We start from the raw sequence: 27,703 nt of genomic DNA on the forward strand, positions 1-27,703 counted from the left end.
GATTTGCCCAATGTCTCTAAGTGTTAAGTGTCTAAGTTAGGTCCCTCCTGACTTCAGGCCCACTGCTCTATCCATGGCACCATTTAGCTATCCCCTTGCTCTGCTCAAAGATCCTTCCCAGACTCATTGTTTTATTCAAGATCCCTTCCAATTCTGACGCCTTTTGCCCTCTGCTTCCTTCTGGGGCTGCTCTTGTGCTTTGAGACCTGATATTCTATGTCCTATAGTCCCTTCAAGCTCTGACATTCTCCCATTGAGGACTCCTTTGGTGATTCCATTACTATCCAGTCTGGACAGAAGACCAGGATACCTCTCCTCAGTGTTCCCATTACATATCCTCCCCCGTGTTTGTTTACAGACAGCGCAACGTTCCACCCGAGACCCCCACCCTAAAAGAGACCATGGTCCCCAGGTTCCTTAGAGTGCCTGCTGCTAATCCTGTTACATACAGGGACTTCCCAACACCCCCCCCCACTCCCCACCCGACCCCCCCGGTCTCTCTGTAGCTTCCGGGAATTGGCCGGGGCCTCCGGGTGACCTGCCCAAAAGGGATGGTGCAGAACACATCTCTGGCCCTGCTCTCCCATGCCACGTCCGCTCCTAACTTAGTTCTTCCCTTTGTGTTCCCTTCCTCCACAGCTAATCTCTCCCAGCCTCTGTGGGAGGCTCCCAGGGTCTGAGGGTTTGCTGTAGGACACCAAATAAGGTCCCGAGTCACAAGGCTCAGTGCCATGACGACCCCCCGGGTGGGCCCTCCCCCCGCCCTGGCTTGCCCATTGTGTAATCATTGCTCCCTGGGAAGGAATTGGGGGGTCAGGAGGAGCCCAAAGTCAGTTAAGCAGAAGGTACCAGCGGGCAGCACATCGCCCCCGGGGACTGAGAACAACTTGAAATGACACCTTGGAGTTGTCTGACAAAATTGACATCTAGGAGAAGTCCCCGGACCCATAGAACCCTGAGCCCCTGCACACACTGAACCTGACTTCAGACAAGGTCCCTCCTTCTCTAATGCTCCCGCTCCTTCTTCCAGGTCCTCCACTGAGGCTCCGAACACCATGCCTATCACCAAGATTCCCAAGGTGACCCAGCCCTTATGGATGGAATGGGATCGGAAGGCCCAGAAGAGCGGCCTGAGACACGAAATCTATGCGGTCAATGGAGACTGCTATGTTGGGGAGTGGCAAGATAACAAGAAACACGGTAAGGGTTGTTCTGAGATGTGGTAAGGCGAGGGACCCAAGCGCAGTGGGGCCGGCCAGGGGGGGGCCAGCTTGGCTCTGGGGTGCCCCCAGAAAGGTCGGATCGGGACTGGGAACATGCCCTTTAGGGCCCAGGGGAGTCTGGCTGGGGGTCCCTTTCACTCTCAGACCCTGATGGCTAAGAGGGAGGCTAGTAGCACAGTGGGCAGATGTGGCTCTAGAAAAAGCCTGTTTTTAGAGGGCCTCAGTTTCCACTGCACAATGAACAGTTTGGGTTAGTTGACCTTTAAAACCCCAAAACTTCAAATCTATGGCTTTTCAGAACCAAAATGGGCCTTTGAGGTCATCTAATCAACCCAACCTCAGGTTACCTGCTCCAACTCCCTACTGATCCAAAATGAAGGCTCAGAGAACTTAACTAAACTGTGTGAATGAACCCTGTGAGAGTCATTAATCCCAAATTCCCTCGAAAACAACAAGTTAACCAACCTGAATGTGTCCTACGGCTAAGAAGTGGAAAAGGTAGAATTTGAACCCAGATTCTCTGGCTATAAATCCAGCTCCTTTCTGGAGTGCCGTGCTAGCATGGTATCCAAGGTCCTTTTGATCTATGGTACTAAAAATTCCCTCTTCCCATTCCACTGATGAGAGAAACTAAGACCCAGCTAGATAGTTATAGAACCTAAAATTTCCCGACTCAGCCCCTTTGTGTAGAAAGGAGTCAAGGGAGAGGGGATGGTCTTTTCTTCCCCAGAAAAACAGGGCAGAGGAGCCCCTCTGAGGACCCAAGTGGTTTGGACTTCACAGATTAGGCCCTTGCTCTTCATGTTTGAGAAACAGGAATATTCTGGGCAAGTAGTCAAAAAGTCTGACCTTTGGCTTTTGACTTTTGACCCCTGCCTCATGAGCTACCTGTTTGGGCTTGGACAAATTATTTAACCATGTTAGTCTTCCAGTCTAAGATCCAATTCCTATGGTCCTTTGGTCATTTCTAAAATTCCTTTCAGAGCTAAATTCTATGAACATTTTCGGGCTCACGTGACCAAAACCTGGATTTTATCTTGATCCCTTTGTATGGGAAAAAATTACCTGGAGGCCATAGGTCACTTGCCTAACTAGAGCATGCTAGTGAGTACCAGAAGAACTAGGGGAAAGTGTGGCTGACTCACTGACAACACACTCTCACTGGAAGGTACCTAAAAGTCAGTTATATGCCAGATCTTTAGTTTAACAAGAAACACAAGTCACACATAGGGAAAAGAGCAATCGAACATTAATTAAGTGCCTCCTGTATGCTAGGCACTGTGCTAAAGGTCTACAAAAGGACAAGTCATCTAGTCCACTTGTCCGTAAGAAATTGTCCGTAAGTGCTGAAGATGTGAGGATTCAAAGACCGATCTCCTTCCTTGATGGTAGTGGAAAGAGAGTGCTAAATTAACCTCTCTGGGGATCAGTTTCCCGTGAGGGTGTTGGACCAGAATGAGCCTCTATGATCCCCGTGATGGCTTCCCAATTCATTCACTCATTTGTTCAGTTATTTAACTATTGACTAGCACCACCCACAACATTATCCTGAGAATCCCATAATCAGAAAGGATCTAAGTGGCTATGGAGTCTGACACCTGACTGAGATTCTCTTCTATAGCATCTCTACCCAACGGACACATCCATCCTAAACCATTAGGTTTAACTGGAAAGCTAGAAGGAATCTCCAAAAACACTTGAGTCTAAAGTCAGTTTTTACAAATGCGAAAACTGAGGTACAGGTGGATGTGACTTTGCTAGGATCGGAGGCAGATCTGAACCCAGGGCCTTGGACCCCTAACCCAGTCCTCAGCTTTAGCACTGCTTCCTTCCAGTGAGCCAGTGATCTGCACATCTACATCTTCCCTCTCCAGGGGTTGCTCCGGTTCTGCATGCTGGGTCCAAACAGAAGGAACTTTAATCCCTCTTCACTTTCCAGTCCCCTCAGTCCCTCACATCTACCTCTCTGATTTCCTTCACCATCTCTCCCCAGTACCAGTGCTTGACCCCAAATATCACCTTGGACTTACATGTGCGTGTTATGTCTACCCGCAGCTGAATGAATGGAAGCCCTTCCAGGGAGGGGAGTAGCCTTGTGTCCCCAGCACCAAACAGTGCTTGCACACACCTAATAAGTGCCTGTCGATTAATTTTATACTTGTTGGCAAACCAAGTCCCTCACACACGCATATCAACTAGCGTGTGGGCCCCCAACCTGCCGATTTTGGTTCCTTACCAAGTCAGTCACCTAATTTGTATGATTCCTAGAGATTTTCAGCAGGAAAGGAGAAAGCTTTGGAAGGCATCTCACTTCCCTGGCCCTCAGTTTCCCCTCTTGTGAAAGAGGGAGTGGAAATTCCCTCCAGCTCTAGCTTGATGGTCCCATAAATGAGCCTAGGAAGAAACAGGTTGTGCCCTAAAACAACTCCTTCCTCCCAAGCTGGATGAGTATGAGAATTTAAGGATCTTTACGCTAGGCTACCCAGTGACTTAGGGACCATAATTAACCATCAACAAACATTTATTCACATGCTTTACACTGTACTAGATGCTGGGGATGCAAAACCACTGAGGGAGCCTTCAAGTAACTGACATTCTCTCAAGAGAGAAACACACTTAGGTGAACCAAGAATATAGAATATAAAAAATAAGGGCAGTTGGTGATGCTGGACCTGGAGGAAGACCTGGGTTCAAATTGGCCACATGATCTTGGACAAATCTTCTTAATTAAATGAGAAGGAATAGAGAAAAGGGAACTCAGTCCCCTTATTTGTGAAATGGAGATCATAATAGCATTGATCTGGCAAGATGATGATGATGACTTATTTTTAAAGTGCTTTGTAATCCCTAATCCATTAAATAAATATGAGTTTATAACTTAGCCAGTAGTTTTGGGGGAGAGGGCACTAGCAGTGCCTGGAGGGGGGGGAAGGAATCATAAAGGCCTTCCTCTGGGAGGTGATGCTTGAATTGGGTCTCAAAGCGGGCTGGGGGTTCTAGGAGATAAGGGGTAAGGAAGGAGGGCATCCCAAGAATGGAGACCAGCCCGTAACAAGCCATGGGAGGAGATGGGAGATGTTGGAACACACTGGGTGAAGGGGCTATTGGGTACAGGAGGGAAGGAATAATGTATAATGAGGGAGCCGTGGAGAGTTCTGTGAGGATGGGAGTGACATGGTTAGGTCTGACCAACTTCAGACATCCTGAGTCCCTAGTTACTCTTCCCTAGAGACTATCTCCAAGAGAATAAACCAGTTGGGCATCTCAGGAGAATGACAAGGAATGGGAATGCTGGCCCAGGAAGTGGAGGTTGCTGTGGAAGTTTGTCTCAGAAGTGGGAAAGGGGTTCAGAAAAGTGCTGGGTAAGAAACTCACAACGGGAGCTCAGACGGGCAAACCTTTCCGGGGACCGAGAGCCCATCTGGACGAAGACGGCTCTCCTCCGGGCGAGGTGATCTGAGACGTGTCTGGTGTCTCTTCTCCATCAGGAAAAGGAATCCAGAAATGGAAAAAGAGTGGAGCTATTTACCATGGAGACTGGAAGTATGGGAAGAGAGATGGTTATGGGATCCTCAGCCTTCCTGACTCTGAGAATAGATATAGGAAGGTCTACTCTGGCTGGTGGTCCAACGACAAGAGAAGTGTGAGTTTGAGCTGTTCCTCAGCAAGAGGGGAAGTGGGGCTCCTAGGGCAGGGAGGGCCAGAGCTTCCAGACTGGGCTCGGGGGTCCCCAAAAGTGCCACTTATCTAGGGAGCTTAAGGGAAGAGGAACCCCAAGACTTGAGGAGGAAGGAGTCAGAAAAGGAGTCAGAGTCTGAGAGAGGGTGATAAGGGCTGCCGCAGGGTCACTTCCCCTCAATAAAACAGGAACAGAACCCTTGGCAGGAAGCAGGAGAAAGGAGAGATATGGGGATGGGAACCAGGACACACTGGGAAGCAAACAGCCCATGAGGCTAGGGCTTCCTCTTGCCCTGGAACTGGGCGGGAAGGTGGGCTGGGAAATCTCTCCTGCCCTTTCCTGCCCCAGAGTGGGCCTGGCCCCTGTGGCATCCACACCCTGGCTCTCTGATTTCCTGGCTTTATTTTCTAGGCTGGGGACCTTTGTTAGAAGCCCCGGGTACCTTCCCACAGATTAAAAACTTCCTATGCTCCCATGGGTGGTGAGAAAAGGGGGGAGGGGGCTGGAAGAAATGCAGGGATTGGGGGTGAGGGGAGCCCAGGGCCAAGGGGGCAAGAGCCAAGCTCTCAGCTTCCTGGTTGGAGTTGGGAATGGGCTGGGAAATGAAGGAACCCTCCCTCCACTCTGCCCCGGCTGGGCTGGGAGTCCAGCCTCCTGAGAACAGGACCCACCTCTCGTGTTTTCTCAGCCTTAGTTTTCTCATCTCTAGAATGGGGTGATGATCCTCTCACTAGGACTTGAGAGGACTCTTGGAGGAGCGCTGAGGCAGGTTGACCCCTCTGCCTCCCACAGGGTTATGGCGTCTGGTACTATGCGCCCAGCGAATACTATGAAGGAGAGTGGAAGGACGGCCTCCGAAGTGGATGGGGCCGCATGTTTTATACTAATGGAGACATCTATGAGGGCCAGTGGAACCTGGGCCAGAGAGAGGGCGAGGGCATGCTCCGCCTAAGTAAGTCCCCCTGGGGGCTCTGCCCCCCCCCAAAGCTTCCGTCTGCCCTGAGGAGTCCCACCAACCCGCGGGTCACATGGGACGGCACAGTGAGGGGCTGTGGGCTCCAGGCCCCAACGGAGACACAGTCTCCTCCATGTGAATAATAGACACACGGCCCCCAGCCTCCCAAGTCCGGCCACCCCAGGCCACCCCCATTGTCTCTGCCTCCGTTCCCCAAGGTCCTGGAGGGCTTCCTGCCCCCTTCTGAGTTCTGGAGCCTGCCCACAGAGCGCCCAGCTCTTCCATGGTTAGTTATCCCGGGCTCTTCCCTGATTATCCCAGGCTTCTTCCCTGGTTATCCCAGGCTCATCTATGGGAACAAGCCAAGCTGGTCCTCCTTCTAGAATCATACCTATATGCCTGAAAATACCCTTTTTGCCCCTTTGTGACTTACTTAGTTTCTCTTGGTCAGTTTTCTCATATGTAAAATGAGGCATTTCAGTTAAATGGTCACTCGGGTCCTTTCTAGCTACAGAGCAAGAGTTCTTAATTGGGAGGGAAGTGGGGAAGGAGCTCCTTTATTTAAAAAACGTAATTTGGATCTAGTTCGTTTCCTTGGTGATAATCCTTTATTTTATGTACTTTAATCTAAGAAGGGCCCCATAAGCTTCAGTAGGCCACCAGAGGGGGGCTTATCTCACACACACACCCCAACCACCATTAAAAATTCCCGCCCAGACCTCGGGTTCTGTGGCCCTAAGAGCTGACACTGACACAGGGCTTTATAGTGCTGCAAAGTGCTCAGTGTCCATGGTCTTTGAATCTTACAAGCCCAGGATGGGTATTACATGTATTATCCCCATTTTACAGAGGAGAAAAGCAAGACCTCTATAGTTGCCCATATTCACCCAACTAGGCAAATTCGACTTTCTTCTGACTCTTTAAGTCCAGCATTTTCTCTGGTCCAACACCTGTTTTATTTTATTATTTTTTTCCAGTACCAATTTTCAAAATTATTTTATTGGTGCTATTTTAAAATCTCATTTTTCCTTTCCCAGTGCACTCCCCCCCTCATTCCCTCTTGTAACAGAGAAGGATATTCGAGCAAAACAAATCGATATTTTGCCTCGTCTAAGAGTGAATGAACTCTAGTTCTCTCCCCATTTCCTTTCTTTCCATTATTGCGTACACTGAGTAAATCTTCTCCTGGTTCCGACTGCTCTGTCCTGCCTCTGTCACCGAAGCGTCTCTAGGTTTCTCTGAATTTCTCATCTTCGCTCATGGTCCGTTCCCACATCAGAACTTGCTCAGTTAATCCTTATTACAACAAAACGCCCAACGCATAATTTGGAGCCACAGGCCCCCGGAGAGGGAAATGGGTTGTTGAAGGTCTGAGTTCTCCAGATTACCAGTCAGGGCCTGCCCCTTTTGCCTGACACTTCCTCCCTCCATCTTTCATCACTTCCGTCCCCAGGGAGCAAGGTCTCCCTACCTCAGCTGGTACTTTCTTCCTACAACCTTCCCTTACCTTATTGCACCCCAAGGAGGTCATTCCTCTCCAACTAGGTGTGAGCTCCGATGGGAGCCCCAGGGACCCAGCACAGGGCCGGGCCAACCCCCAGCTGATTTCCATTATTCAGATGCTCTTGGGTCCTCGTCTCTTCCAGAAAGGCCAGATGCCCAGGGCCCAGGTTCTAGTCTTGCCCCCACGACATTGTGTCTCTATCTCTTTCTCTGTCTCATCTCTGTCTGTCTCTGTCTCTTCTCCTGCACAGGTAATGGAAACCGCTATGAAGGCTTTTGGCAGCAAGGGATGAAGAATGGGAAGGGCCGCTTCTACTATGTGGACCACGGACAACTCTTTGAGGGCTTCTGGGTAGATGATATGGCCAAATGTGGGACCATGATTGACTTTGGCCGAGATGAAGCTCCTGAGCCCACCAAGTATCCCATTCCACAGGTCAGTTGGCCACACAAACCCTCTTTTTTCCCTCTTTTTCAATCCCACATTTTATTGAGCCCTGGGAACCCCGGCACGGCATATAGAAATTAGGAGGAGTGGGCTCCAGTCCCACTTCAGACACATCCTGATAGTCTAATGCTGGAATCCCCTTAACCTTTCCCAGACAAATCCCTAAGTCACTGGGTGGCAGAGCAGGTGCCAGTCTGTGCTGGTGGAGGGGAGGAGGGAGTTTCCTCAAAGGGATAAAAACCCCAGATCTGGGCCCCCCACCCTAAAATGTGCCAGGTGTGCACTCTCAGTGGTGGGAGTTCAAAAATAAAGGAAGATCTGGGGGTGGGGGAAGGAGGGGAAAAGTCGGAACAGAAGGTTTTGCAAGGGCCAGTGTTGGAAAATTACCCATGCATGTGTTTTGAAAATAAAAAGATACAATTTTAAAAAATGAAAGCAGAAGCTTTTCCGGCCCTGGGCACTTACACACATGAGCACCCATACCCAGCACGCCAAATCTGACCGAGTCATTCCAAGAGCAGCCAGTGCCAACAAGGGGGGAATATATAGTTATATAGTTTCAAGAAACTCTGGTCTACAGGGCCCTGACGCCCTTTCTAGCCCGAGGTCTATGGTTCTGGGACCTTTCAGGGGAAAGGCAGAAATGCGGGCCTGGTTTGTGACCCGGTGACATTGGGGCTTGGAACCGCAGCTGCCAGGGTGGCCACTCACGGCAAGCCCTCCGCCCCGGCTGCCCAAGCCAGAAGTCACCTGCCTTTGTTGTGGCCCAGCCTCCCCCGAGGAAGGCAGGACACGCCCGGATCCGGCCAGGCCGCCAAGGGAGAAACAAGGGCCCTTTGTTAGAGGGTGCAGACGGCCGGCCTTCCCCAAGACGCCTCGGCCTGGCAGGGAGGAAGCTCAGGGCCTGGCAGGGAGGAAGCTCGGCTCGGGGAAGCACGAGGGGCGGCCCCCCTCACCTGCGCCGGGCTCTCCCTGCAGCCCCAGGCTCATCATCCCCACTTCCCTCCAGATCGAACTGCAGAATCCCGACAAGGTGCTGGAGGAAGCCGTAGCCAAGTTCATCCAGGAGAGATACTGAAACCATTCTCAGGAACAACAACCGAGGCTGAATCAGTGGAAGCAACTTGGGGGGCTGGTCAGGAGCCCCCCTTTCCCCAAGGCCGAGTCATCAGGGCCCTTGGGAGGAGAGGCCATTCAGGGTGGGTCAAGCTGATAAAGGGAAGATGTAACAAGGGGCCCTGTGTCTGCCCTCCCTCATTCCCTCTGAAGGGCTTTGGGGAGCGGGAAGGGAGGGGACAGATCCGGGACGGGGGCTGGTAAAGGCAGCCGGGGACCTAAGTTCTCTCCTGAGGAGGGGGCTGGCCTGGAACACGCTGGCAAATCCCTCTTCCTTCAGCTGGCCTCTCTGCCAAAGGGAAGGGCAGCAGGACCAGAGAGGGTGGGGGCCTTTCCTCGAGGGCTGGCGGCACAGCACCTTGGGCCATCACTTCTCCTAGGGCAGAGCCTATTCCTCCAGCAGCGCTCCAGCCTTAGAGGAGGGAGCAGAGGGAGAGATAACCTGGGCTCGTTCCAGCTCTGCTCAACAGCTCGCGGGGCGACCTGGGGCAAATCATCTGTGCTTTAACTACTGGGGAACAGCCACCCAGCTTCTAACATTCCCCAATACCTTCCTCCTTCCAGGGCTCCGACTGAAGAAGCTTTAGAACATAGGAACTTGGGGGTGGGCTGGGGCCTAGGTCACAGATCAGGTTGGGAGGGGGCCTAGGACACAGATAGGGACTGAGGAGGGGGCCTAGAACATGGATCAGGGTTGGGAGGGGGGCCTAGGACACAGATAAGGGCTGGAAAAGGGCCTAGGATACAAAGGACTAAGGGGGGGGGGGGGACTAAGATATACATTAGGTTTGGGAAGGGGCCGAGGATACAATTCAGGATTGGGAGAGGGGGGCCTAGGACACAGAGGGAGGGACCAAGAGGGGGCCTAAGATAAAGATTAGAACTGGAAGGGGGACCTAGGACTTAGATAAAGGCTGAGAAAAGGGGGGGCCTTTGACACAGATCAGGACTAAGATGGGGGGTCTAAGACACAGATAGTGGGAGGGGGCCTAGGATGCAGGTCGGGGCTGGGAGCGGGCTTAGAACAGTAACTTTGAGAACAGAGAAAGGCTTTAGAACGAAGAACGTCAGAGCTCAGAATGTCCCACCCTGGAGGCCATCAGTCTTAGCTCTTCTCTTACAGATGAGGACTCTGCTCAGAGAGGGCAGCTTAACTGGCCAAAGTCACAGAGCAAGTTAGCAGCCGAGGGCAGGACTAGAACTCGAGGCTCGTGGCCCCCCATCTGGGGGCTCCGGTCACTGATCTTCGAGATGTACACTCCCCATACCCCTTTTAACCCAGTATTATATGAAGAGTGTTTTGGGGATTTTTTTTTATTATTACTCAAGTAAAAATTTGGTCATCACCATTTCCCAATACACTCGGGCTCTGAAATTGTCGAGAATGCTGGGCTTGTTCGGGCCAGGCCCCGGTTCAGAATTTTGAAGGGAAACATTTGGTCACAAGGGTGAGATTGTGGTCAGCTCCCAAGTCCTCCCTGGCCTGGGGCCGGCTGCCATGAGAGCCCCTGCCACAAAGCCGCCTCTGATCTGCCCTGGCTGCCAGCAGAGCTATCTGCTGCCCCTCCCTCGGGGACCCCCGGCATCGGGGCCCATCAAGAATAGCGCTTGGCCGGCCGCCTATGGCGTCCTTGCCCTCTAGGCCCCCGCATCCCTCTGTGCTCCCCTGCTCTGGCCCCGTATCCCTCTCTGTGGTCCCCTGCCCTGGCCCGGCCAAGGAGTGACCCATGGGCTAAGGCCCACCAGAACCAAGAGTCCCCAAGACACACACTGGGCTTTGGGCCAGCACTGATGCCGCTCTGACCCTTCCCCCAGGCTTCGCCCCTTCAGGCTGCCCATGCCCGGTTCTTTCAGGTGATTCTCGCACCTCACGGCCTCCAGGCCTCTCACATCCCAGACAAGCCCTCTGTGGACTTGCCCTGTCATTAAGCAGCCCATCGTCCTTCCCCAAGGCCCCCCCGGAGGCTTTCCTGGGAGCTAACCGGGGCAGAAAACAGCGGGGGGCCGCTCCTTCCCACGTCCTGGAGCCTGCGCCCCTTCCCAAGAGCCCACGAGCCTTCTCGGGTCTGCCGTGGCGTCCGAGCTGTGGGGAGGCCCCTGGGGTTCCAAGGTGACCCTCGGTCCTCCAGAATCACGCCCAGTCTCAGACTGCCCGGGCAGGGCTCTATGAGTGTCTCGGTGCCCGGGCAGGGTGCCTGGCCCACTGTGGCCCTGAATGAATGCCCGCACCCTCCTACCTTCCTGCCTGACACAGGGAAAGCTTCCTCCCCCAGTCCTGGTCCGCGCCAACGGGGTGGACTCTCCCCTGGGGAGGGGCAGCCTTCCTCTGGGAGCCCCCTCAGCCCCACCATGATACACACACTATGACTTTGTAGACAGGGGTTTATTTCAAAATAAGCTCTCTGTAAAATAAGTGTATTTCATAGAAAAAGGTATAAAACCGTCCGGGCTCTGCAGGCTCAGGGAGGCCAGCCATGACTGGGCCAGGGGATGGAGGAGGAGGCCAGAGATTAGCTGGGATTTAGCCCCTCAGGGAACAGAGGAGGACAGGGAGGCCAAGAAGGGCAGCCCAGGAGCCCTCCCCAGTTAGCAGAGCCGGGCCCAGAGGCCGGGGCTCCCCCGCTCGGCTCCACGGCCTCGGTACCGGGCTTTCAGACCCTTGAGTTCCCCCCACGGCCGAAGGTCTGGTCCCACCATCCCACCCCGAGAGACGACCCTGTGCCTGGGAAAAGTGGGGGGCGGGGAGACCCCTCCCAGGGGGCGGGGGGAGTACAGAGAGAACGGAAGTGGGACCCCAGGAGCGCGGGCCCTGCCCACAAACACAGACACACAGAGCCGAGTCCCATAGGGTGTATTTTGTGTGGACACACACACGCACACAGACACACACGCGCTGCCACGGCGCAGCTGGAGGGTCTGGGCCAGGTCCAGGGGCGCCGCGGGTGGTGGCAGGGGCAGAGGCGACCCCACTTGGGCCCTCCGGGAGTTCTCCAGCAGAAGGGAGGAGGCAGGGCCGAGAAAGGCTTGGAGGAGTCCCAGGCCCCTCCTCCGGAGAATCGTCCTCCTGGCCCGCGTCAGAGGAGCCACACCAGGCCGCTAGGGCGGGACGGCCCCTCGGTGCCCTCCCTCCCCGGCCCCCACGGGGGCACTAGGCAAAGTGGCTGCCAGGGGTCAGAGGGTGGTCTCCTCTGTGGTCCAGCTGGTCCTGCAGCCGCGCGAACTCGGCCAGCTCGTTCAGCTCCTGGAACTGCCGGTCGGTCTTGTGGCTGACCAGCGAGCGGTAGAAGTGCACCGCAAAGACGATGAAGACCAGGCCGAAGGGCACCATGATGGTGGTGGAGGCGATGGCGGCCTCCTCGCCGGGCGTGAAGCTGCCGTTGGAGGAGGCGGGCGCGGCCGCCGGGGGGACCCTGCTGGGCGGGAGCTGCTCCGGCTGCTTCTTGAGGGGCAGGAACTTGACCCAGCAGAGCAGGACCACCTCGGCCAGGAAGAGCAGTGTGCCGATGACCGTGGAGAAGGCCCAGGCCAGCTCGATGTGCCGGTGCATGCGCTCGTGCGGGGACTCCTTCACCGAGTTGAGGTTGTGCACGTTGCTGACTGCCTCGATGTTGGGCAGGATGCAGGTGCTGATCATCAGCGCAAACAGGTGCACGGCCACCAGCACCGTGGTGCAGGCGCTGAAGGCGATGAGCAGCCCCGGGGGGTAGTCGTGGTTGGCGTCCAGCTGCACCTCCACCATGGCCACCTGTGGGGAGCACAGCGGGTCAGGGGGGCCGGGGGAGGCCGTAGTGGGGGTCAGGGAGAGGCCATTGTGGGGGGGGCCAGGGGTCAGGGGAGAGAATATGCTGGGGAGCACTGGGGGGTACCACGACTGTGCACCGGGGAGACAGAGCAACAGCTCACACAAACAACCTTCCCAGCTTCCCTTCCTTTGACCCCAGCAAGGATCTTTGCTGCCCCCGTTTTACGAAGGAAGCCCCAAGGTGGGGAGAAGTGACAGGATCCGTTGGCTGGGGGCTGTGAGGGCTTGCCCTTGGTTCTGGAAGGGGACCGTGACATCGGGGAGGGGGGGCCGTGCAAGGCCCCCGCCTCATGTTCCCCTCCAGAGCCACCGGGGGCCGGTGGCCAGACCCAGGCCTGCTGGGGATGAGGTGACGCTCAGGGAGGCAGGGGAGACAGATTCTGGAGATTCCTTCCAGCCCCAGGGGAGTAACTTGCCGGCTGAGACTCAGTTTCCTCATCTGCCACAGAGCCACAATTTCCTGTAGGAAAGGGTTTCCTGAACCTCCCAGCGCTACCAAAGTGCCCACCAGCCTCCCGTTAATGCATTTTCTCCTTCAGCCTCTATCGACAAAAGCGATGTTGTCTCGGAGCCACGCTGGGCATGCTGGGTATCTCAGAAACTTCCCCTGACTAACAATCACTAGTCTCCCGTGCACAAAAGAGCAGTTCCCTTCTGCAGCCAACTGAGGGATGCCCATTCGCAGGGAGCCCCGACGATCACGTGGGAATTAAAGGAACACAGTCGGGTCCTGAGGACCATAATTACCCCCCAACAGAAGGGCCAGACGCGGGCTCACGACGGTTCGGGGCACGGCCAATGAGGAAATGTGTTTTGCTTGACTGTACAATTTTGTTATAAGAATTTGCTTTTCTTCCCTTTTTCCCATGGGAGGGGAAGGTACAGGAGAGGGAACATAGATAGTTGCTTATTTATTTATTTGCTGGGGCAATTGGGATTAAGTGACTTGCCCGGGGTCACAAGGACAGGAAACATCATTCCGTGTCTGAGGCAGATTAGAACTGGGGTCCTCCTGCCCCGGGGCTGGTGCTCTGGCCACTGTGCCCCCAGATGCCCTGATAGTTGTTAATTAAAAAATAATGAAACCATCGGCAGTCGGGTCACAGACCCCTGCCGTCAATCCTGCCTCCTGAGCGGGGCTGTTTCCCCTCAGCCCTTCCAGGCCCTGACACTTGTTGCCGGACTGACCTCATCCTCCATAACATGCCGGGCCCTGGAGAGTCAGAGGAAAAGCCCATCCCGTGGCCCATTCTGGGGGAGGGGCAGCCTGCCAGGTTCCAGAGAAGCCCCTCTGACACGGCGCCTGGGGCGAACCCATGAGCCACTGGCAGCATCCCGAGCTGGCCTCGGTCCCTGCTGGCTCCTCACAACCAGGAACAGGAGAGGCTTCTGGGAACACCTGCCCTCCCTCTGCCTGAAGCCCCAAGGAAGTAACTGAGGGGCAGCAGACTCAGCCCTGGGCACTTTCCCCACGGGGCTGTCCCTTCCCAGGCCCCAGAACCCTCTGGCCCCCAGTGCTGGAGGAGACTGACACAGGAGGGCCCCCACGAGCCTTCCTCGGCCCTGCCCCGTCCCGCTCTCTGAGGCCCTGAAAAACACCCCTATCCCGGTGAGCCAGCTCAGCAGATGTGGGTGATATCTGGGGATCTGGGCCCGGCCCCCGGGGGGCCTCTCGATGGAGCTGGCCTGGAATGGGGCCTGGCAGGGAACCAAGAGCGGGATGCAGGAGGGGGCCTTGAGGAGGAGGGCTCAGACACCCACCAACCAAGCACCCGGGAACAGCAGGAGGGCCCTCGAGGGCCTGCACCGCATCTTCTCACCACGGTCTGGCTCTAGTCTGGGGCCAAGGACCCCCATCCCGCAGGTCATCCGGCTGCCTCCCTCCTCCCCGAGCTTGGGGCCCTCCTCCCTGCGAGTGCTCCCCTGTGGCTGATCACTACACTCAAGGGGAGCCTGCCCAGAGCAGAGCTGGGGCAATGGCTGCCTCTTCCTCCCAGAGCTCCGAGGGTCCCCAGGACAGCTGCCCTTCCTGGTCCTAGGCCTGGCTCTTGCTCAGGCCACCCGCCCTCTGGCTGTGTGCCCCCGGAACTTGGGATCTGAAGGAACCTCACGACCCCTCGCTCGGGTGCCATCATTTTAAAGACCAACCACAAATTTTTAGGACGTCTCTGTCCCAGGCACGGGGCCGGGGGCTGCCGGAAAGATGAGCCTGTCGCTCTCCCCAAAGAACTTATGTTCTATGGGGGGAACAAGTGGGCCCGGAGGCTGCTCCGGGGGTCCCACGGGGGGAGGGACAGAAAGGAGGCGGTCTCTGAGCCCCAGATTGGGAGGTTTCAGGACGAGGAGCCCCTGCCCAGGCTTGTGAAGCGCTCAGCCTAAGACAAATGTCCTGTTTATTCCTAAAATCGTCAGCGAGGAGTGGGAGGCTTCCCGGCCTGCTCCAGGAGCCAGGACTGGGGGGAGCAGGAGACCGGCCCAGCCTGGGAGGCTCCGCGGGTGGGAGCCCAAACAGGGCCTTCCTCTTGGACATGCAAAGAGAGAGGGAGAAGTGGGTCACACAGAGGGGCCTCCGGCTACCTCCCACTTCCCCCTTTGCTGCTGCTTCCTGTCCCTCAGGGCAGGAGAGGCTGGGCAGGCTGCCCGGGCGCTAAGAATGCCCCAGAGCCCAGCTCCCAGGCAGCCTTGGAAGCTCCCCGCAGGGGTCCACTGGGGCCCCAGGAACAGAAAGGTCTTTCATGGGCCTCCAGGCATTTCCTAGTTTCCTGCTTGAGGGGCTGTGGCCGCAATCTCCTCGCCCACCTCGGCCATCTCCCTCCCCGGCCAGAGTCCAGGGGCTTCTGGGCGATACACCCAGTGAGCCCTCGAGCTAAGGCTGCCAAGGGTTCCTCGGGCCAGGAAGGCCAGGGGCCCCCAAGGCACTAGGGGGCCATCTCTATACTACTGATGGACAAACTGAGCCTCAGGGGATGAAGCCACCCTGGCCCAGGGGGCCAGACTCTATCCAGGGAATAAGAAAAAACTTCTCTACCAGCAATGTTAGCATAGGGTGAGCCCTCGGGGCAGAGGATGGCAGGGCTGGGAGGGCCTTAGAACAGGGGCTGTCAGGGCTGGGCCATCATCAGATATCCGGTCACGCTCCCACATTGGTCCAGGAGGGCTGGCTCAGGCTCAGGCTCCCAGGGGTCCCAGTCCGCGCTCTCGCAGCAGGGGCCCTCAGAACAGGCCCAGGGAAAGCGGCTTCGGCCAGGCCGGCTCCCTGTGCCCTGCTGCCAGGGCGCTGCCATCAGCCTGAGCTTTGGGGCACCGGGGGGGGGTGGCCCTTGGGGACCTCTCCTCCAGAGGGCCTAGGAGAGGTGGGTCCTGGAGGCAAGAGTGAAAGGCTGGAGGCAGCCCCCCCGCCAGCCACTCCAGTCCGGTTCTCCTGGGTCCTGGCAAGTTCCCACAGATCTCCATGGTTCCCAGGGCAAAATTTGAGGATCAAGGACCTTCAAAGCCATTGCAGCCAGCGCTCCGGCCACCCCACCCCCCAGCCTGTCCCCATGAGATCGGGTTACCTTGAGTTGCTTCACAAAATAAATATAACCGGAGCACAGGCCTGCGAACTCAAAATAAACAGCCCCACACTGGAGCAAGCCAAGGGCCTACCGAGGGCATGCTCGCTTCAGGCTGGGTCCCCGCCCCCTCCCGGGCAAGGGGCTCGTCCCTCTGGGCCCGACGGGGCCTGCCAGGGCTGCCCACCAGGCAAGCTCCAAGCAGCTCGGGGCAAGGCTGCCCCCGACGACCTTCCCTTCACCCCCCACCTCGGCGCCCGCTTCCCTGTCCGGGCTCCTGTCCGCAGACACCTCAGGTACTGGTGACCTCCATAAAATCAGGGATTTAGACCCAGAAGGGTCCTTAGAGGAAATCTACTCCAACCTCTCCCCATTTTCAGAAGAGTAAACTGAGGCACTGAGGAGTGGGAGACTGCTCGGGAAAGGCCAGAGCTGGAAGGGGCCTGGGAGGACACCAAAGCCATGCCTTTCGTAAGAAATGGGGGAAATGTGGTTAGGAGAAAGAGCATCCTGTTCAAAGTCAGAAGGCCAGGCTTAAATCTTGGGCTCCCTGGTAACCTTGGACAAGCTGCTCAGGCTAGTGCCCGGGTTCAACTGATGGCCAGGCAGGGCCATCTCCAGTCGTCCTGATCTCTCTCTGGCCTCTGGACCCAGATGGCTCTGGAGGGGAACATGAGGCAGGTGATCTCGCAGAACCCCCCTCACTGAAATCCAATTCACTTGCCCCTCATGGTGTCACCTCCCTAACGTCTCTTTTGGGAGGCAACATTATCCATTAGGTTAAACTTAGAATCCCACCTCAGGTAAGTCAACGGCTGTGGACCTCATTTTCTCCACCTGTAAAACGAGGGGGTTGGACTAGACACCCTCTTCCATTTCTAAATTATTATTCAATATCAATTCAATATTACTATTCAATGACTAGAGAACCTCTGGAGTCCTTCCCAGCTCTAAACTGGGATCCCGAGGATCTATAGGGAATAAAAATACCATCTAGCCAGTAAGTCAGATGTGTTTTTCCCACCACTACACCTTGATAGGGAGGGCTAATATTTTTCCTATTTTATGGAAAACAAGAGGGACTTGACCAGGATCACACAACCAGCAAGTGGCAAAGCAGAACTAGAACCCAGCTCCTTCTACTCCACTACCACAGACAATGAGCGATGGCTTGTGGCTGGATATGAACATCCAGACCAAAACAGGAGCAGTGGGCAAAATGCGATTTAACTTTTTTAGAGAAAGGCTTGGATTAAGGCCCAGTTTCACTTTTTCTAGTTAGAATGCTGCTCATCCTCCTGAAATGATTCGATTTATCAAACTATACAAAGGGCGGCCTACCCCTGTGCAGAGAGCATTGGCTTTGGGAGTCGGGGAACCCGCCAACACTCACTGGCAAGGCTTTCTGGGTCAAATTGCTCCCCCATAAAATGGGGATAATGGGGGATAATAACCTACACCAAGGGTTGTTGTAAAGGTCAAATAAGGTCATGTAAAGAGCTCTGCAAACTTTCCACTGCTGTAAAGTTTATTGAGCTACCATTAAATGCTTTACTCAGAGCTCTCTTCCAAATAAAGGTAAAAGTTTCCTGAAGGCTTTTCCCCCATGGTCTAGGAGAGTGTCTGGCACATAAGCACTTTATAAATACTTGGTTGGGGAATAATGACTACCTTCTCAGTGATCACATCAATACCTGCTTCCTGATAAAGAGGTCTCAAGTCGTTAACAGATTAGGACTTTCTTCCAAAAATCAAAGAGCCTAAAAGGTTACCTGGGTCATTTTGGCCATACCTGACCTCCATCCCATACCTGACCAGTCCTCCCTGATTTGAAGAACATCCAATAAAAGGGAACCTACATCCTCCCAATTTAGGAAGTTGTTTTAGGAGAACTGTGGTCCTTAGGCCTTGGATAGTATGGTATTTGTTAGGATATCTCATTGTGAAGGAAATTTAATCAATTGACAAGCACTGATTGAGCACCTACTATGTGCCAAGCATTGTGCTAGGTATGCAAAGGATTAGCCTAGAAAGCCTCTAAAATCTCTTTTTAACTTAGAGTTCCCAAGCTTGGCCTGACTCAAATACCTACTAGACCTGTGATCAGTTGTCTCAGTTTCCTCACCTGTCAGTTGGGGATAGCAGTATTTTCACTGCCTATTTTGAGGGGGCAGGACAAAAGTGCTTTTTAAACCCTAACGCACTATAGAAATGTGAGCTGTCAATAAGAATTCAACAGTATGACCTCACTATGAGTCACCAAAGATGGAAGCCAAGAAGGGTGATTCAACTTCAGGCTTCACTAGGAGCCATATTCAGTTCTGAGACCCTGGGTGAGGAAGGACACATAGACTGGACCATCCAAGGAAGGGTGACCAGGAGGGCGGGGGCGTCTCAAGACCATGTTTTGTGAGATCCTCAGAAGGAACCGGGACCATCCAGCCCCAGAGAAGCCCGAGGAGGAATTTGAGAGTTCTCTTCAAGCATTTCAGAGGCCGTCACGTGAAGGGAGGCCCATCTGTGCGGCTGCAGAGAACAGAACAAGGAGCCATGGGAGGAAGAGGCCAAAAGATGAATCGCTGCAACTTGTAAGCAACATGGTGCTGACTGCTGGCTGGCCCCAGGTGGAACGGGCAGGGTCCCCTCCGCTACAGGCTTCAAGCCCAGCTGGGACGACGGACCATTTGCTGAACTTTCTGCTCAGGCGCGCCGTCGGCTAGCTGGGCTCCGAAATTCCTTGTGATTAGTATTCCAAAAACTCTCCAGGTCTGAGATCATCCATGTAAAAGCACGATGAGTGATCTAATTAGCCTCCTCTCCCCCTTCCATCATAGCACCATAGATTAGGAGTTAGGAAAAAACTCTTCAGGCATCAGATCTCTGATCTTAAGCCAAATCTCCCTTATTAAACAAAGGGAGAAACTGAGGCCCTGAGTTTAATGACCTTTTAGGGGTCACACAGGCCATAAGTGGCAAGGTCAAGATTTGAACTAGAGTCTGTTGAGCCTCCCACCTTCAACATTCTTTCCATTCTCCCCCATCTTATGTTTGCTGCAGAGTTCCTCCCTTCTAAATCTTTTCTCAAAGCTATTCTAGGCAACTTCCCACCTGGCCCTGGGAATGAGAGGAGGCCATGGGGAGAGGGGGGAATAATCCCAAAGTAATTTATGTTTGGGGTTTGGAATGTGCACACTGTGCTTCCTAATTTTGTTCGGCTTAGGCTACCTTATGCTGCCTTGGCCCATACCCGCTGACTGCTGGGAGGCTGTCGGTCAATCTGCCCTCATCGGGACGTGGCTAAATGGAGGCTGCTCTGTAATCTGTGGGATCCAGACCCCAAAGGGTTTTCTTCCAAAGGGAGTGAGGGGCTAGGAGAAAAGTGCAGGGACATAAAGCCTCAGCCCCCAGCCCGAGGTAACTCCCAGCCTCAGCCAATTCTGAACTGTTTCCATTACTGTAGCCCGCAGACTGGGCTGGGAGGTGTCTCAGATGGGATCTGATTCAAGTCTCTCGTTTTTCAGGGACAGAAACTGAGGTCTCTGCGGGATGAGCAGCCCAGGGATAGGATCTGAATGCAGGGCCCCAAAGCAAGCGCTCTTTCTACAGTCCCAGAGCCCCCTGAGCAGCATTTCTGGGGCGTCAGAGGCAAGGACGCCTCGGGAGGCAGAGGAGGCCAGACTGGCCAACAATTAGCGACCTGGGCACTGACCCGTCTCATTTTATAGATGCGAAACCAAGGCCCAGAGAGATGAAGTTCCCCAAGGGCAGGTTCTGAACCTCTGCCAGGTCTGCAGAGCACTTTATAGACATGACTTCATTCGATCCTCACAACGAGCCTGGGAGGGAGATCATCGCAGCCCCTTCACCCTAATTTTAGGGACGAGACAGAGCAGTTCTGGCTTGCTTAAGACCACAAACACAGCGGGGCGGAGGAGGGGAGGACTTTCAGAGGCTTATAGCCCCAGAGGGGACCTGAGATGCCATTCAGTGCTCAATTCACAAATGAGAAACTGAGGCAGAGCATGATTAAGAGACATTGTCAGAAGCAGGCAGTTAATCAGAGGCCAAGGGCAGGATTCGAACCCAGAATTCTCTATTCCAAATAGAAAGCCCTAATCACTAAACCATCCCAACATGGTGCTGGTGCATATTAAGTGCTTAAAAAAGCACTCGATGCCTTTGAGTGTCTGAGAGCTCCCCCTGCGTGAGGACACGCGTCCGGTCTCTGACCTGACCTGGCTACGACGCTGGGCAGGCTCCTTCCTTCTCTCTACAGAGTTGCTGATCTAGATGGTGGAGGGGGGCAGGGGCTCCCCATTCCTCCAGCTACCCCCGCTGTGCCACATACCGGGCGAGGGGACCGTTCTCAGAGCCTGAGCGGACCTTCGGGCCCTGGCCGCCTTCCAGGCCAGCAGCGGGATGCCTGTTTTCATGTGTGCTGACTATGAGGGCCTCCACTGGGGGCAGGATGCCAGAGTCCTTGCCAGGACATCCTGACCCGACTCCCCAAAGCAGGACCTGAGTGGTTTGTTCCCTTGGGCCTTGAACAGAACAGGAATTCTGTCGGCCGACCAGCCCATCCTGGACAGAAAGCAGAAACCTAAGAGGGGGCGGCCAAAGGGTACCTGGGAGGCCTCCAACCTTTTCCTCATGAAGCCTGACTCTTTCTGCCTCCTTGACCAAAAAACCCCCAAGCTTCAAGCCCATCAAGCATTCCCTAGGTCGGGGGAGGGAAGTAGCCCTCATACAACCTGGCACAAACAGAGACTCCTAAAATTTATAAGTACGAGACCCATTTTATGGAGAGGAAGCCAAGGCCCGCAGATGGGCCTAGACAAGGGGTCTGCTCTGCTCTGCTAATTACTCTCTGTGACCTCAGACGAGGAGTTTCTCTCTGGAGCAAGGAAGTTAGATTAGGTATCATCCTAAATCCCAATGCTCTAAAGCGAGCATTTTTGGGTGGCAGAATTGAACAGGGCTTCAGGGAGGAGGTGGCACCTGAGCAAGGCCTTGCAGGCCTTCAAGAGGCAGAAATGAGAGTAGTCACATGACAGGACCCAGGACAAATCACTCCTGTGACATTAATCCAACATGTAATTATTAAGCACTTACTATGTGCCAGGGTAAACGAAGTGGTAATGAGAGGGCTGGATTTACATAATGCCTACTGCGTGCCAGGCACTGTGCTAAGCACTTTACAGTTATCATCTGATTTGATTAAATGCTTTCTAAAGGCTCTTTCCATATCCTGTGCTTAAGGAGCACATGGGTTTTGGGGATAGGGTGGAGTTGTTCATGGGAATTATTTTCCTCTCCTCTTCTCTCCCTCCCCCCCCCCAGATCAAAGGCCATCTTCATGGCCTAAAAAGGGTGGGGAGTTAGGAAGAACTCCCTTCAGGGAAGTCAGCTCTGCTGACTCATGGGCAAGAGGAGATTGGCCCTGGAAACTCACTAGCTAGCACTTGTTACTATGGTTATCCCAAGCTGGGCCAAAGCACCCCATCCTTGCCCCCCACCACAGCCTATTTTTCAGAGGGATTTTGACCACAAGGAAGGTGGGTTGAACCTAGTCAAGGTAAGCATCATGGCACCTCCTCCCATCATAATATATACCCTTTCATTATTGCTCTCCCTAGACACATTGAGTCAACCCCAATTGAGTTTTACCCCAACACACACACTGACCCTAAATGCACTTCTCCCCACCCCCAATCCAAGGATTTCATTCCATTAGAAAGTTTCAGAATCTCTGAGATAAAGGAGACAGAATCACAGAATATCAGAATTAGAGCCTTCAACGGGCATCCCTTTCCACATGGGACAAGCGGTCCTGGCCTCTGCTTGAAGACCTCCTGTGAGAGGGAACTCTCTACTTGCCCGGGCAGCCCACGGCATCTAGGGATTACTGTAATTGCTAGGAAGTTTTTCTCTGACATCAAGTCTCTTCAAAACCTCCCTTGGCTGCCCGAGTCTGCAGAACAAAGCTAATCTCCCTCTTTCAATGACAGTCCTTCGAATACTAACTCACATTTGTACAACCCTTTCAGGTGTACAAAGCGCTTTCCAAATATCTCCTCACTTGATCCTCAGAACAACAATAGCGGGAATATTCTCATCACCCTCGGTTTCTAGGTGAAGAATCTGAAGCGGAGAGATCCGATTTGTCCAGGGTCACACGGGGAGAGGGGTTCAAACTTAGTTCTTCCTACCTCCAAATCCTATGCTTGAGACACTAAGGTAGTCAGGTGCTAAAAAGCTGAAGGTGGCTATCCTGTCTCCCCCACTCTGATCCCCGAATCCCTTCTTCTCCAAGCTAAAACATTTCCATTCCCCTTAGCTGGTCTAGCCCCATCTAACTCAAACCATGCCCCTAAATATCAAAATGCTTTCTACCCACTGTTCCTGCAGTCAGGAGCCCTTCCCACCCTAATCAGGGCACAGAATCCAAAAAAGGGAGAACTTCCCCTGGTGAGAGACCATCTGTTTGTCCGTCACACTAGGGCCGGCAGAGGCCAGAACAGCTGCCTTCATTCTCCGGGGCCCCCTGCTCCCGGCCTGCTGTTTTTAGCCATAGGAAGGGGGAGTGACATTCATTTGACCATCGAGTAAGACAGGGTAAGAAGGGGACTTACTCCTTGTCCCCCTCATCTGAAGCAGCACCCCAATAAATAAGGGCTATAACTGAGCAGAGCAGAAAAAGCCAGCCAATACCACAATCTGCTCTTGGCATGTGTGGGCAGAAAAGGGGAATGGAGCAATGTTCTATTGCCTAAACTCTGACTTTCACCCCTTTATCACAACCAAGCAAGGAAGCATTTATTAGGGCTTTACTACAGGCACTTTCTTAAGGAACAGGATCCAAAGCAAGACTATTTTTAATGGGCTTTCAAAGCACTTACTTTCATATGGGGAGATAAGATATCCACACGGAACAATGCAGGCAGTCCCCTGGCACTTTATGCTTTTCAGTGCTAATAATCACAACCATGGGACTGACCTTCGAGTTAGCAAAATGATTTACTTCAAAGTAAAAAATGTTGATTATAGGTATCTCTTAAAGATAAAATATATTACATGTACTCTCCTGAGGTTAAATGCATATCAATCAACAAAACCTTATTGAGCACTCCGGAGTATTAGGCGAGATCCCTGGAAATACAAAAACAAATGGAAGCAGTCCTGGATGTCAAGGAGCTTCATGGGAAGAGAGCTCTTGAGCTGGAAACAACCAAAGAGATCGTAACCTTATTTTACAGACGAGGAAACTGAGGCCCAACGAGGTTGAGTGGGAAACATTTTTTTTTAAACCACTGAGTAAAGCCAGATGAGGATGTATTAAATAGATGATTTTTTTAAGGTACCGATAGAAACTTATTTTTTAAATTTTTCAATGCTTGTAAAGTTGAAGATGAAAGAGGCTAGAGGATCTAGATTTTTGTGACCCATGGCAGTCCACCATATCCTCAGTGGGGGCTCTCAGTCTCCTAATCTGTCAAATGGGAATATTCTGTCCTGCCTATCCCTCAGGGCTGAGGAGAAGAAAATATGAAATCAAGGCTAGGAAAGACTTTCACAAATTATTTTCAATTAATAAAGTGAACATGAGAAGCTAAAAAATAACAAAACCCACAGCCCTGCTCATACCAAACAGAGTGAATAAGCTTTTCTTCCTTTTAATCACATCCTAACAACCTGGCAGCAAAGCAAATGGGGCCCTAAGTCTGAAGGAAAACAATTTCAATAACAGGGCAAGGACAGGATGTGGGGAGTCCCCCCACCCCCATCCTGAAGCGGGAACCAGGAGCCCCAGAGAAAGAGCAGGAAAGAGACAGACTCCAATTGCCCCCGCAATGACTCCTGTTTAGATCTCTTGCCTTGGGCCCATTCCCTAATTTCTCATTCCTCCACTTCAGATACTTATAAGTTGTCACTGCCTGGAAATTGTTGGGTTTTTTTTTAATCCAACAGATGAACGAGCTTAACCTTTTTGCCACACTGAAACCTCCTCTCTCTCTCTCACTTGTTGCAGACCAAGATTGATGTCCATCAAGTGAAATCCACTTCAAGGAGGGAAGGCGAAGGAGGAAGCGTCCATTCCAGGACTTAGCTAGCCCAACTCCAAGCAACAGCTGGTTCTGGATGCCCCTCCTCGGTGGCCCAGGCCAGATTAAGAGCTGGATGGGGCCTGAAACACCATCAGGTCACACGCTCTCAATTTACAAGAGAAGGAAGGATGAAGGTCATGCAGTTAGAAAAACAGCCCTGTCAGAATCCGAACTCAGATCATCGGGTTGGGGATCTACTCCAAGGCCACTGAGTTCAGCCAAAAGTAAGGAACATGGAGATTAAATGATGTGCAAAAGTCACACAGATCATCTATTTCAGAGGCCGGATTTGAACTTGAAAATTTTGGTCCCACAAAGTTCCCAGTTCAGTAAACTTCACACTCCACCACACCGCTTCCGTTATCATCTAGGGCAAACCCTATCTCGGTTAATGAGCAAAGTAAATCCCAGAGATTGAGTGGCCTGGCCAGGGTCACATAGTAAGTCCTGGAGCCCAGAATTCAGATCCAGTGCCTTAGCCCTCACATCTCTGCTCTTCACCTGGGATGCCGGAGTGCGGGTGGGAGGGGGGAGTGAAGGGGAAGGGTGGCTGGCTTGAGCTGGGGAAAGACTCCCCATGACTCATCCCCTCAGCCATACCACAGGCCCACAGAAAGCCCCCCACCTCTGGGTTATCCGCTGTGGATAAGGGAGCAACAATTCTGCTGAGTCTTGCCTGCGAGTCCCTCCATTCCATTCCCATTCCATTCAATAAACGATTATTAAAGAAGCAGGAAGATGGTGGAGGATCAGGCAGAAAGACCTGAATTCAAGTCCTCCTCTAAAACACATCAGCCCCATGACCACAGGCTCCTCCCTTAACCTCTTAGAGATCAAGGCAGTTCTCTAAGATTATGAAGTTAAGCATTGGCATCAGTGGAAGGGAGTTTCCATACCAGAAGTTTCCTGGGAGATGAAGTCGCAGGTTTGGCCAATAAACACTCATTAAGGGTCCAACTGTTCAAGGCAACTGTGAAGGGTCCGACAGAGCTCATCCACTCTCGCTGTCACCCTTTAAAGGGGAAAGGGTACAGATTCCTCTCCCCGTTTGGGGAAACTGAGTCTCCGAGAGGAAGTAAGTGACCTGTGCAAAGAACTCGGTCCAAGAGAAACACAGCTTCTTGGCCCTGGGGAGGGGCTTCTGCTTTAGCGCATCTCACCTCCTACCCCCACCTCGCAGAGGGCGGCCTGTGGCCAGCAGGCAAGTCCTCCTCTGACTATCTCACTTGTTCAAGATTCAAAGCTGGGCCCACTTCCCACTCTCCGGCTGGCAGGCAGGCGGCCGGGGCTCGGGCTGAGCTTTCAGCTATACGGGGGTGAGAAAAGAGCTGTCAAGTTAAGGGGCGATGGGAGGAAGCAGGAGGCGGAGATCCCCACCTGCAGCCTCCCAGCGGTGAGAACAACCGGAGGGGACACGACTCTTACGGGAGGCCGGGGGGAAGGCGGGGGTCTCTCCTCCGATGCTCCAAGGCTGCTGGGTCTCCCCGGCTCACAGCTGCCAGCATAAGCACAGGTGGGGGAGGGGAGGAAGGGGGTTAAGGGGAAAGGAAGGCGGGACAGGAACGCCGCCCGCTGTCTGCTCCATCCCCTCTCCCCGACACATCCACGGGCCGCTGGAGGCCTCTTACTCCTGGCGGCCACAGACGTCCGAGCCACCTGTCTACCCAGCTGGCCCGTCAGAACCCGGAGCCCGACAAACCACTCGTATCCCTCCCCTCCGGCACAAACACCACTGCCGCTTCCCCGACGTAACCGGACTATTATAGTCGCGTACAACTGGACTATTCCCCTTTGCCCCTAACCCTCGTCTCCTCTGCTAGGATCGGCACCCCCTTTTCTCCCCCCCACTTAACCCCGGCCCGTACAGCTGCTCCCCTGGTCTGTCTGTCCCCCGGGGGCACCGCTGCTCCCCTGGTCTGTCCCCGGGGCACCGCTGCTCCCCAGGTCTGTCCCCCGGGGGCACCGCTGCTCCCCAGGTCTGTCCCCCGGGGGCACCGCTGCTCCCCTGGTCTGTCTGTCCCCCGGGGGCACCGCTGCTCCCCAGGTCTGTCCCCCGGGGGCACCGCTGCTCCCCAGGTCTGTCCCCCGGGGCACAGCTGCTCCCCTGGTCTGTCTGTCCCCAAGGGTGCCACTTCTCCCAGGTCTGTCCCCAGGGCACCGCTGCTCCCCAGGTCTGTCCCCCGGGGCACCGCTGCTCCCCAGGTCTGTCCCCGGGGCACCGCTGCTCCCCGGCCTGCCCCCCTCCGTGGCGGCGGCACAGCTGGCCCCCCGGCCCCCCCCCTCCCAGCAGCCCCTCTCCAGCCCGGCCCCGCACGCCGGCCCCTCCTCCCCGCGGCGGGCGGGCGCGGGGCGGACCGGGAGGCTCACCATGGCGAAGCCCGAGAGCAGCGCCGAGGTCCGGCTGGAGGCTTTGAGCTTGGCCCGGCTCAGGTAGAGTTTGCGCCAGGACAGCGCCTGCATGGAGTGCTCGTTGAGGCTCATCACCTCCTGGTAGCTTTGGCCCACCCAGTCCGGGTACGAGACGGCAGCCCCGGGCGGCGGCGGCGGGGCCCCGGGCGGCTCGGCGGCGTCCCCGCTGCGGCGGCGGCTCCGGCGGCTGCCGCTGGTCGGGGGGGAGCTGCCGCGGCCGCCGCTGGCGAGGGGAAGCTCGGGGCTGCTGCTGCTGCTGGGCGGGGGCGGGGCGGGCTCCGGATGCATGGAGCGCGCTGCGAAGGCCCGCCCGGGCGGCGGCTGGCGAACGGGAGGGGCCCGCGCGGCTCGGCGCTCCCGCGCCTCGGCCTCGCCTCCGCAGCGCAGCGCGCCCCGAGCAGCCCGAGCGGCCGACTGGCAGCGAGCGCACTGGCGAGCCGAGCCCGGGCCGCCGCCTCCCGCCGCCCGGACCCCCGGCGCGCCCGGGGATTGGCCTCAGACCGCCGGCCTCATTTGCATAAACCCCGAGGGCTCCGCCCACGCTCGGCACCCTCGCCGGGGAGGGGGCAAGGAGTGGGCGGGGCGTGGGGGGACGTGTGACCCGGCTCCTCCCACCACCCACCCCTCCCGCCTAGCCCCTCGGCCTTCAACCCTCCCCCCTCCCTTGCTTCCCCCAGCCCCGGCGGCTCCCACCCCGCCGCGCGCGCCCACCTCCGGCTTTTTGCTCACCCCGCCCCGCCCCCCGCCCCCCAGCCACTTCCTTTGACAGCTCCTCACACGCTCAGGCTCCTGAAACCGACCAGGCTTAGGAAACTGTCATAGGAATGAGGTCATAGCCTGTACGCTGCCGGGCGTCCGGGCGACTTCCTAGCGGCGAGACCCCGAACAAGTCACTTCGCCTCAGTTCGCCCG

At 54.8% G+C, this 27,703-nt stretch overlaps 2 protein-coding genes across 2 annotated transcripts; one reads left to right on the forward strand and one right to left on the reverse strand.

Annotated features, from left to right (window-relative positions):
* Positions 1 to 820: 820 nt before the first annotated feature.
* Positions 821 to 9,044, forward strand: MORN3 (MORN repeat containing 3). The gene is made up of 5 exons (XM_031948541.1): positions 821 to 1,200; positions 4,712 to 4,866; positions 5,695 to 5,854; positions 7,612 to 7,796; positions 8,818 to 9,044. Exons 1-5 carry the CDS (start codon positions 1,056 to 1,058, stop codon positions 8,884 to 8,886), a joined length of 714 nt encoding a protein of 237 aa, XP_031804401.1. The 5' UTR covers positions 821 to 1,055; the 3' UTR covers positions 8,887 to 9,044.
* Positions 9,045 to 11,288: 2,244 nt separating this feature from the next.
* On the reverse strand, positions 11,289 to 27,379 carry ORAI1 (ORAI calcium release-activated calcium modulator 1). The gene is made up of 2 exons (XM_031948540.1): positions 26,750 to 27,379; positions 11,289 to 12,669 (listed from the first exon to the last, which is right to left on the reverse strand). Exons 1-2 carry the CDS (start codon positions 27,077 to 27,079, stop codon positions 12,073 to 12,075), a joined length of 927 nt encoding a protein of 308 aa, XP_031804400.1. The 5' UTR covers positions 27,080 to 27,379; the 3' UTR covers positions 11,289 to 12,072.
* Between the last annotated feature and the right edge of the window lie 324 nt (positions 27,380 to 27,703).

Source organism: Sarcophilus harrisii, chromosome 1, assembly GCF_902635505.1.
Source record: "Sarcophilus harrisii chromosome 1, mSarHar1.11, whole genome shotgun sequence".
In the NCBI taxonomy this organism is placed as follows: domain Eukaryota; kingdom Metazoa; phylum Chordata; class Mammalia; order Dasyuromorphia; family Dasyuridae; genus Sarcophilus; species Sarcophilus harrisii.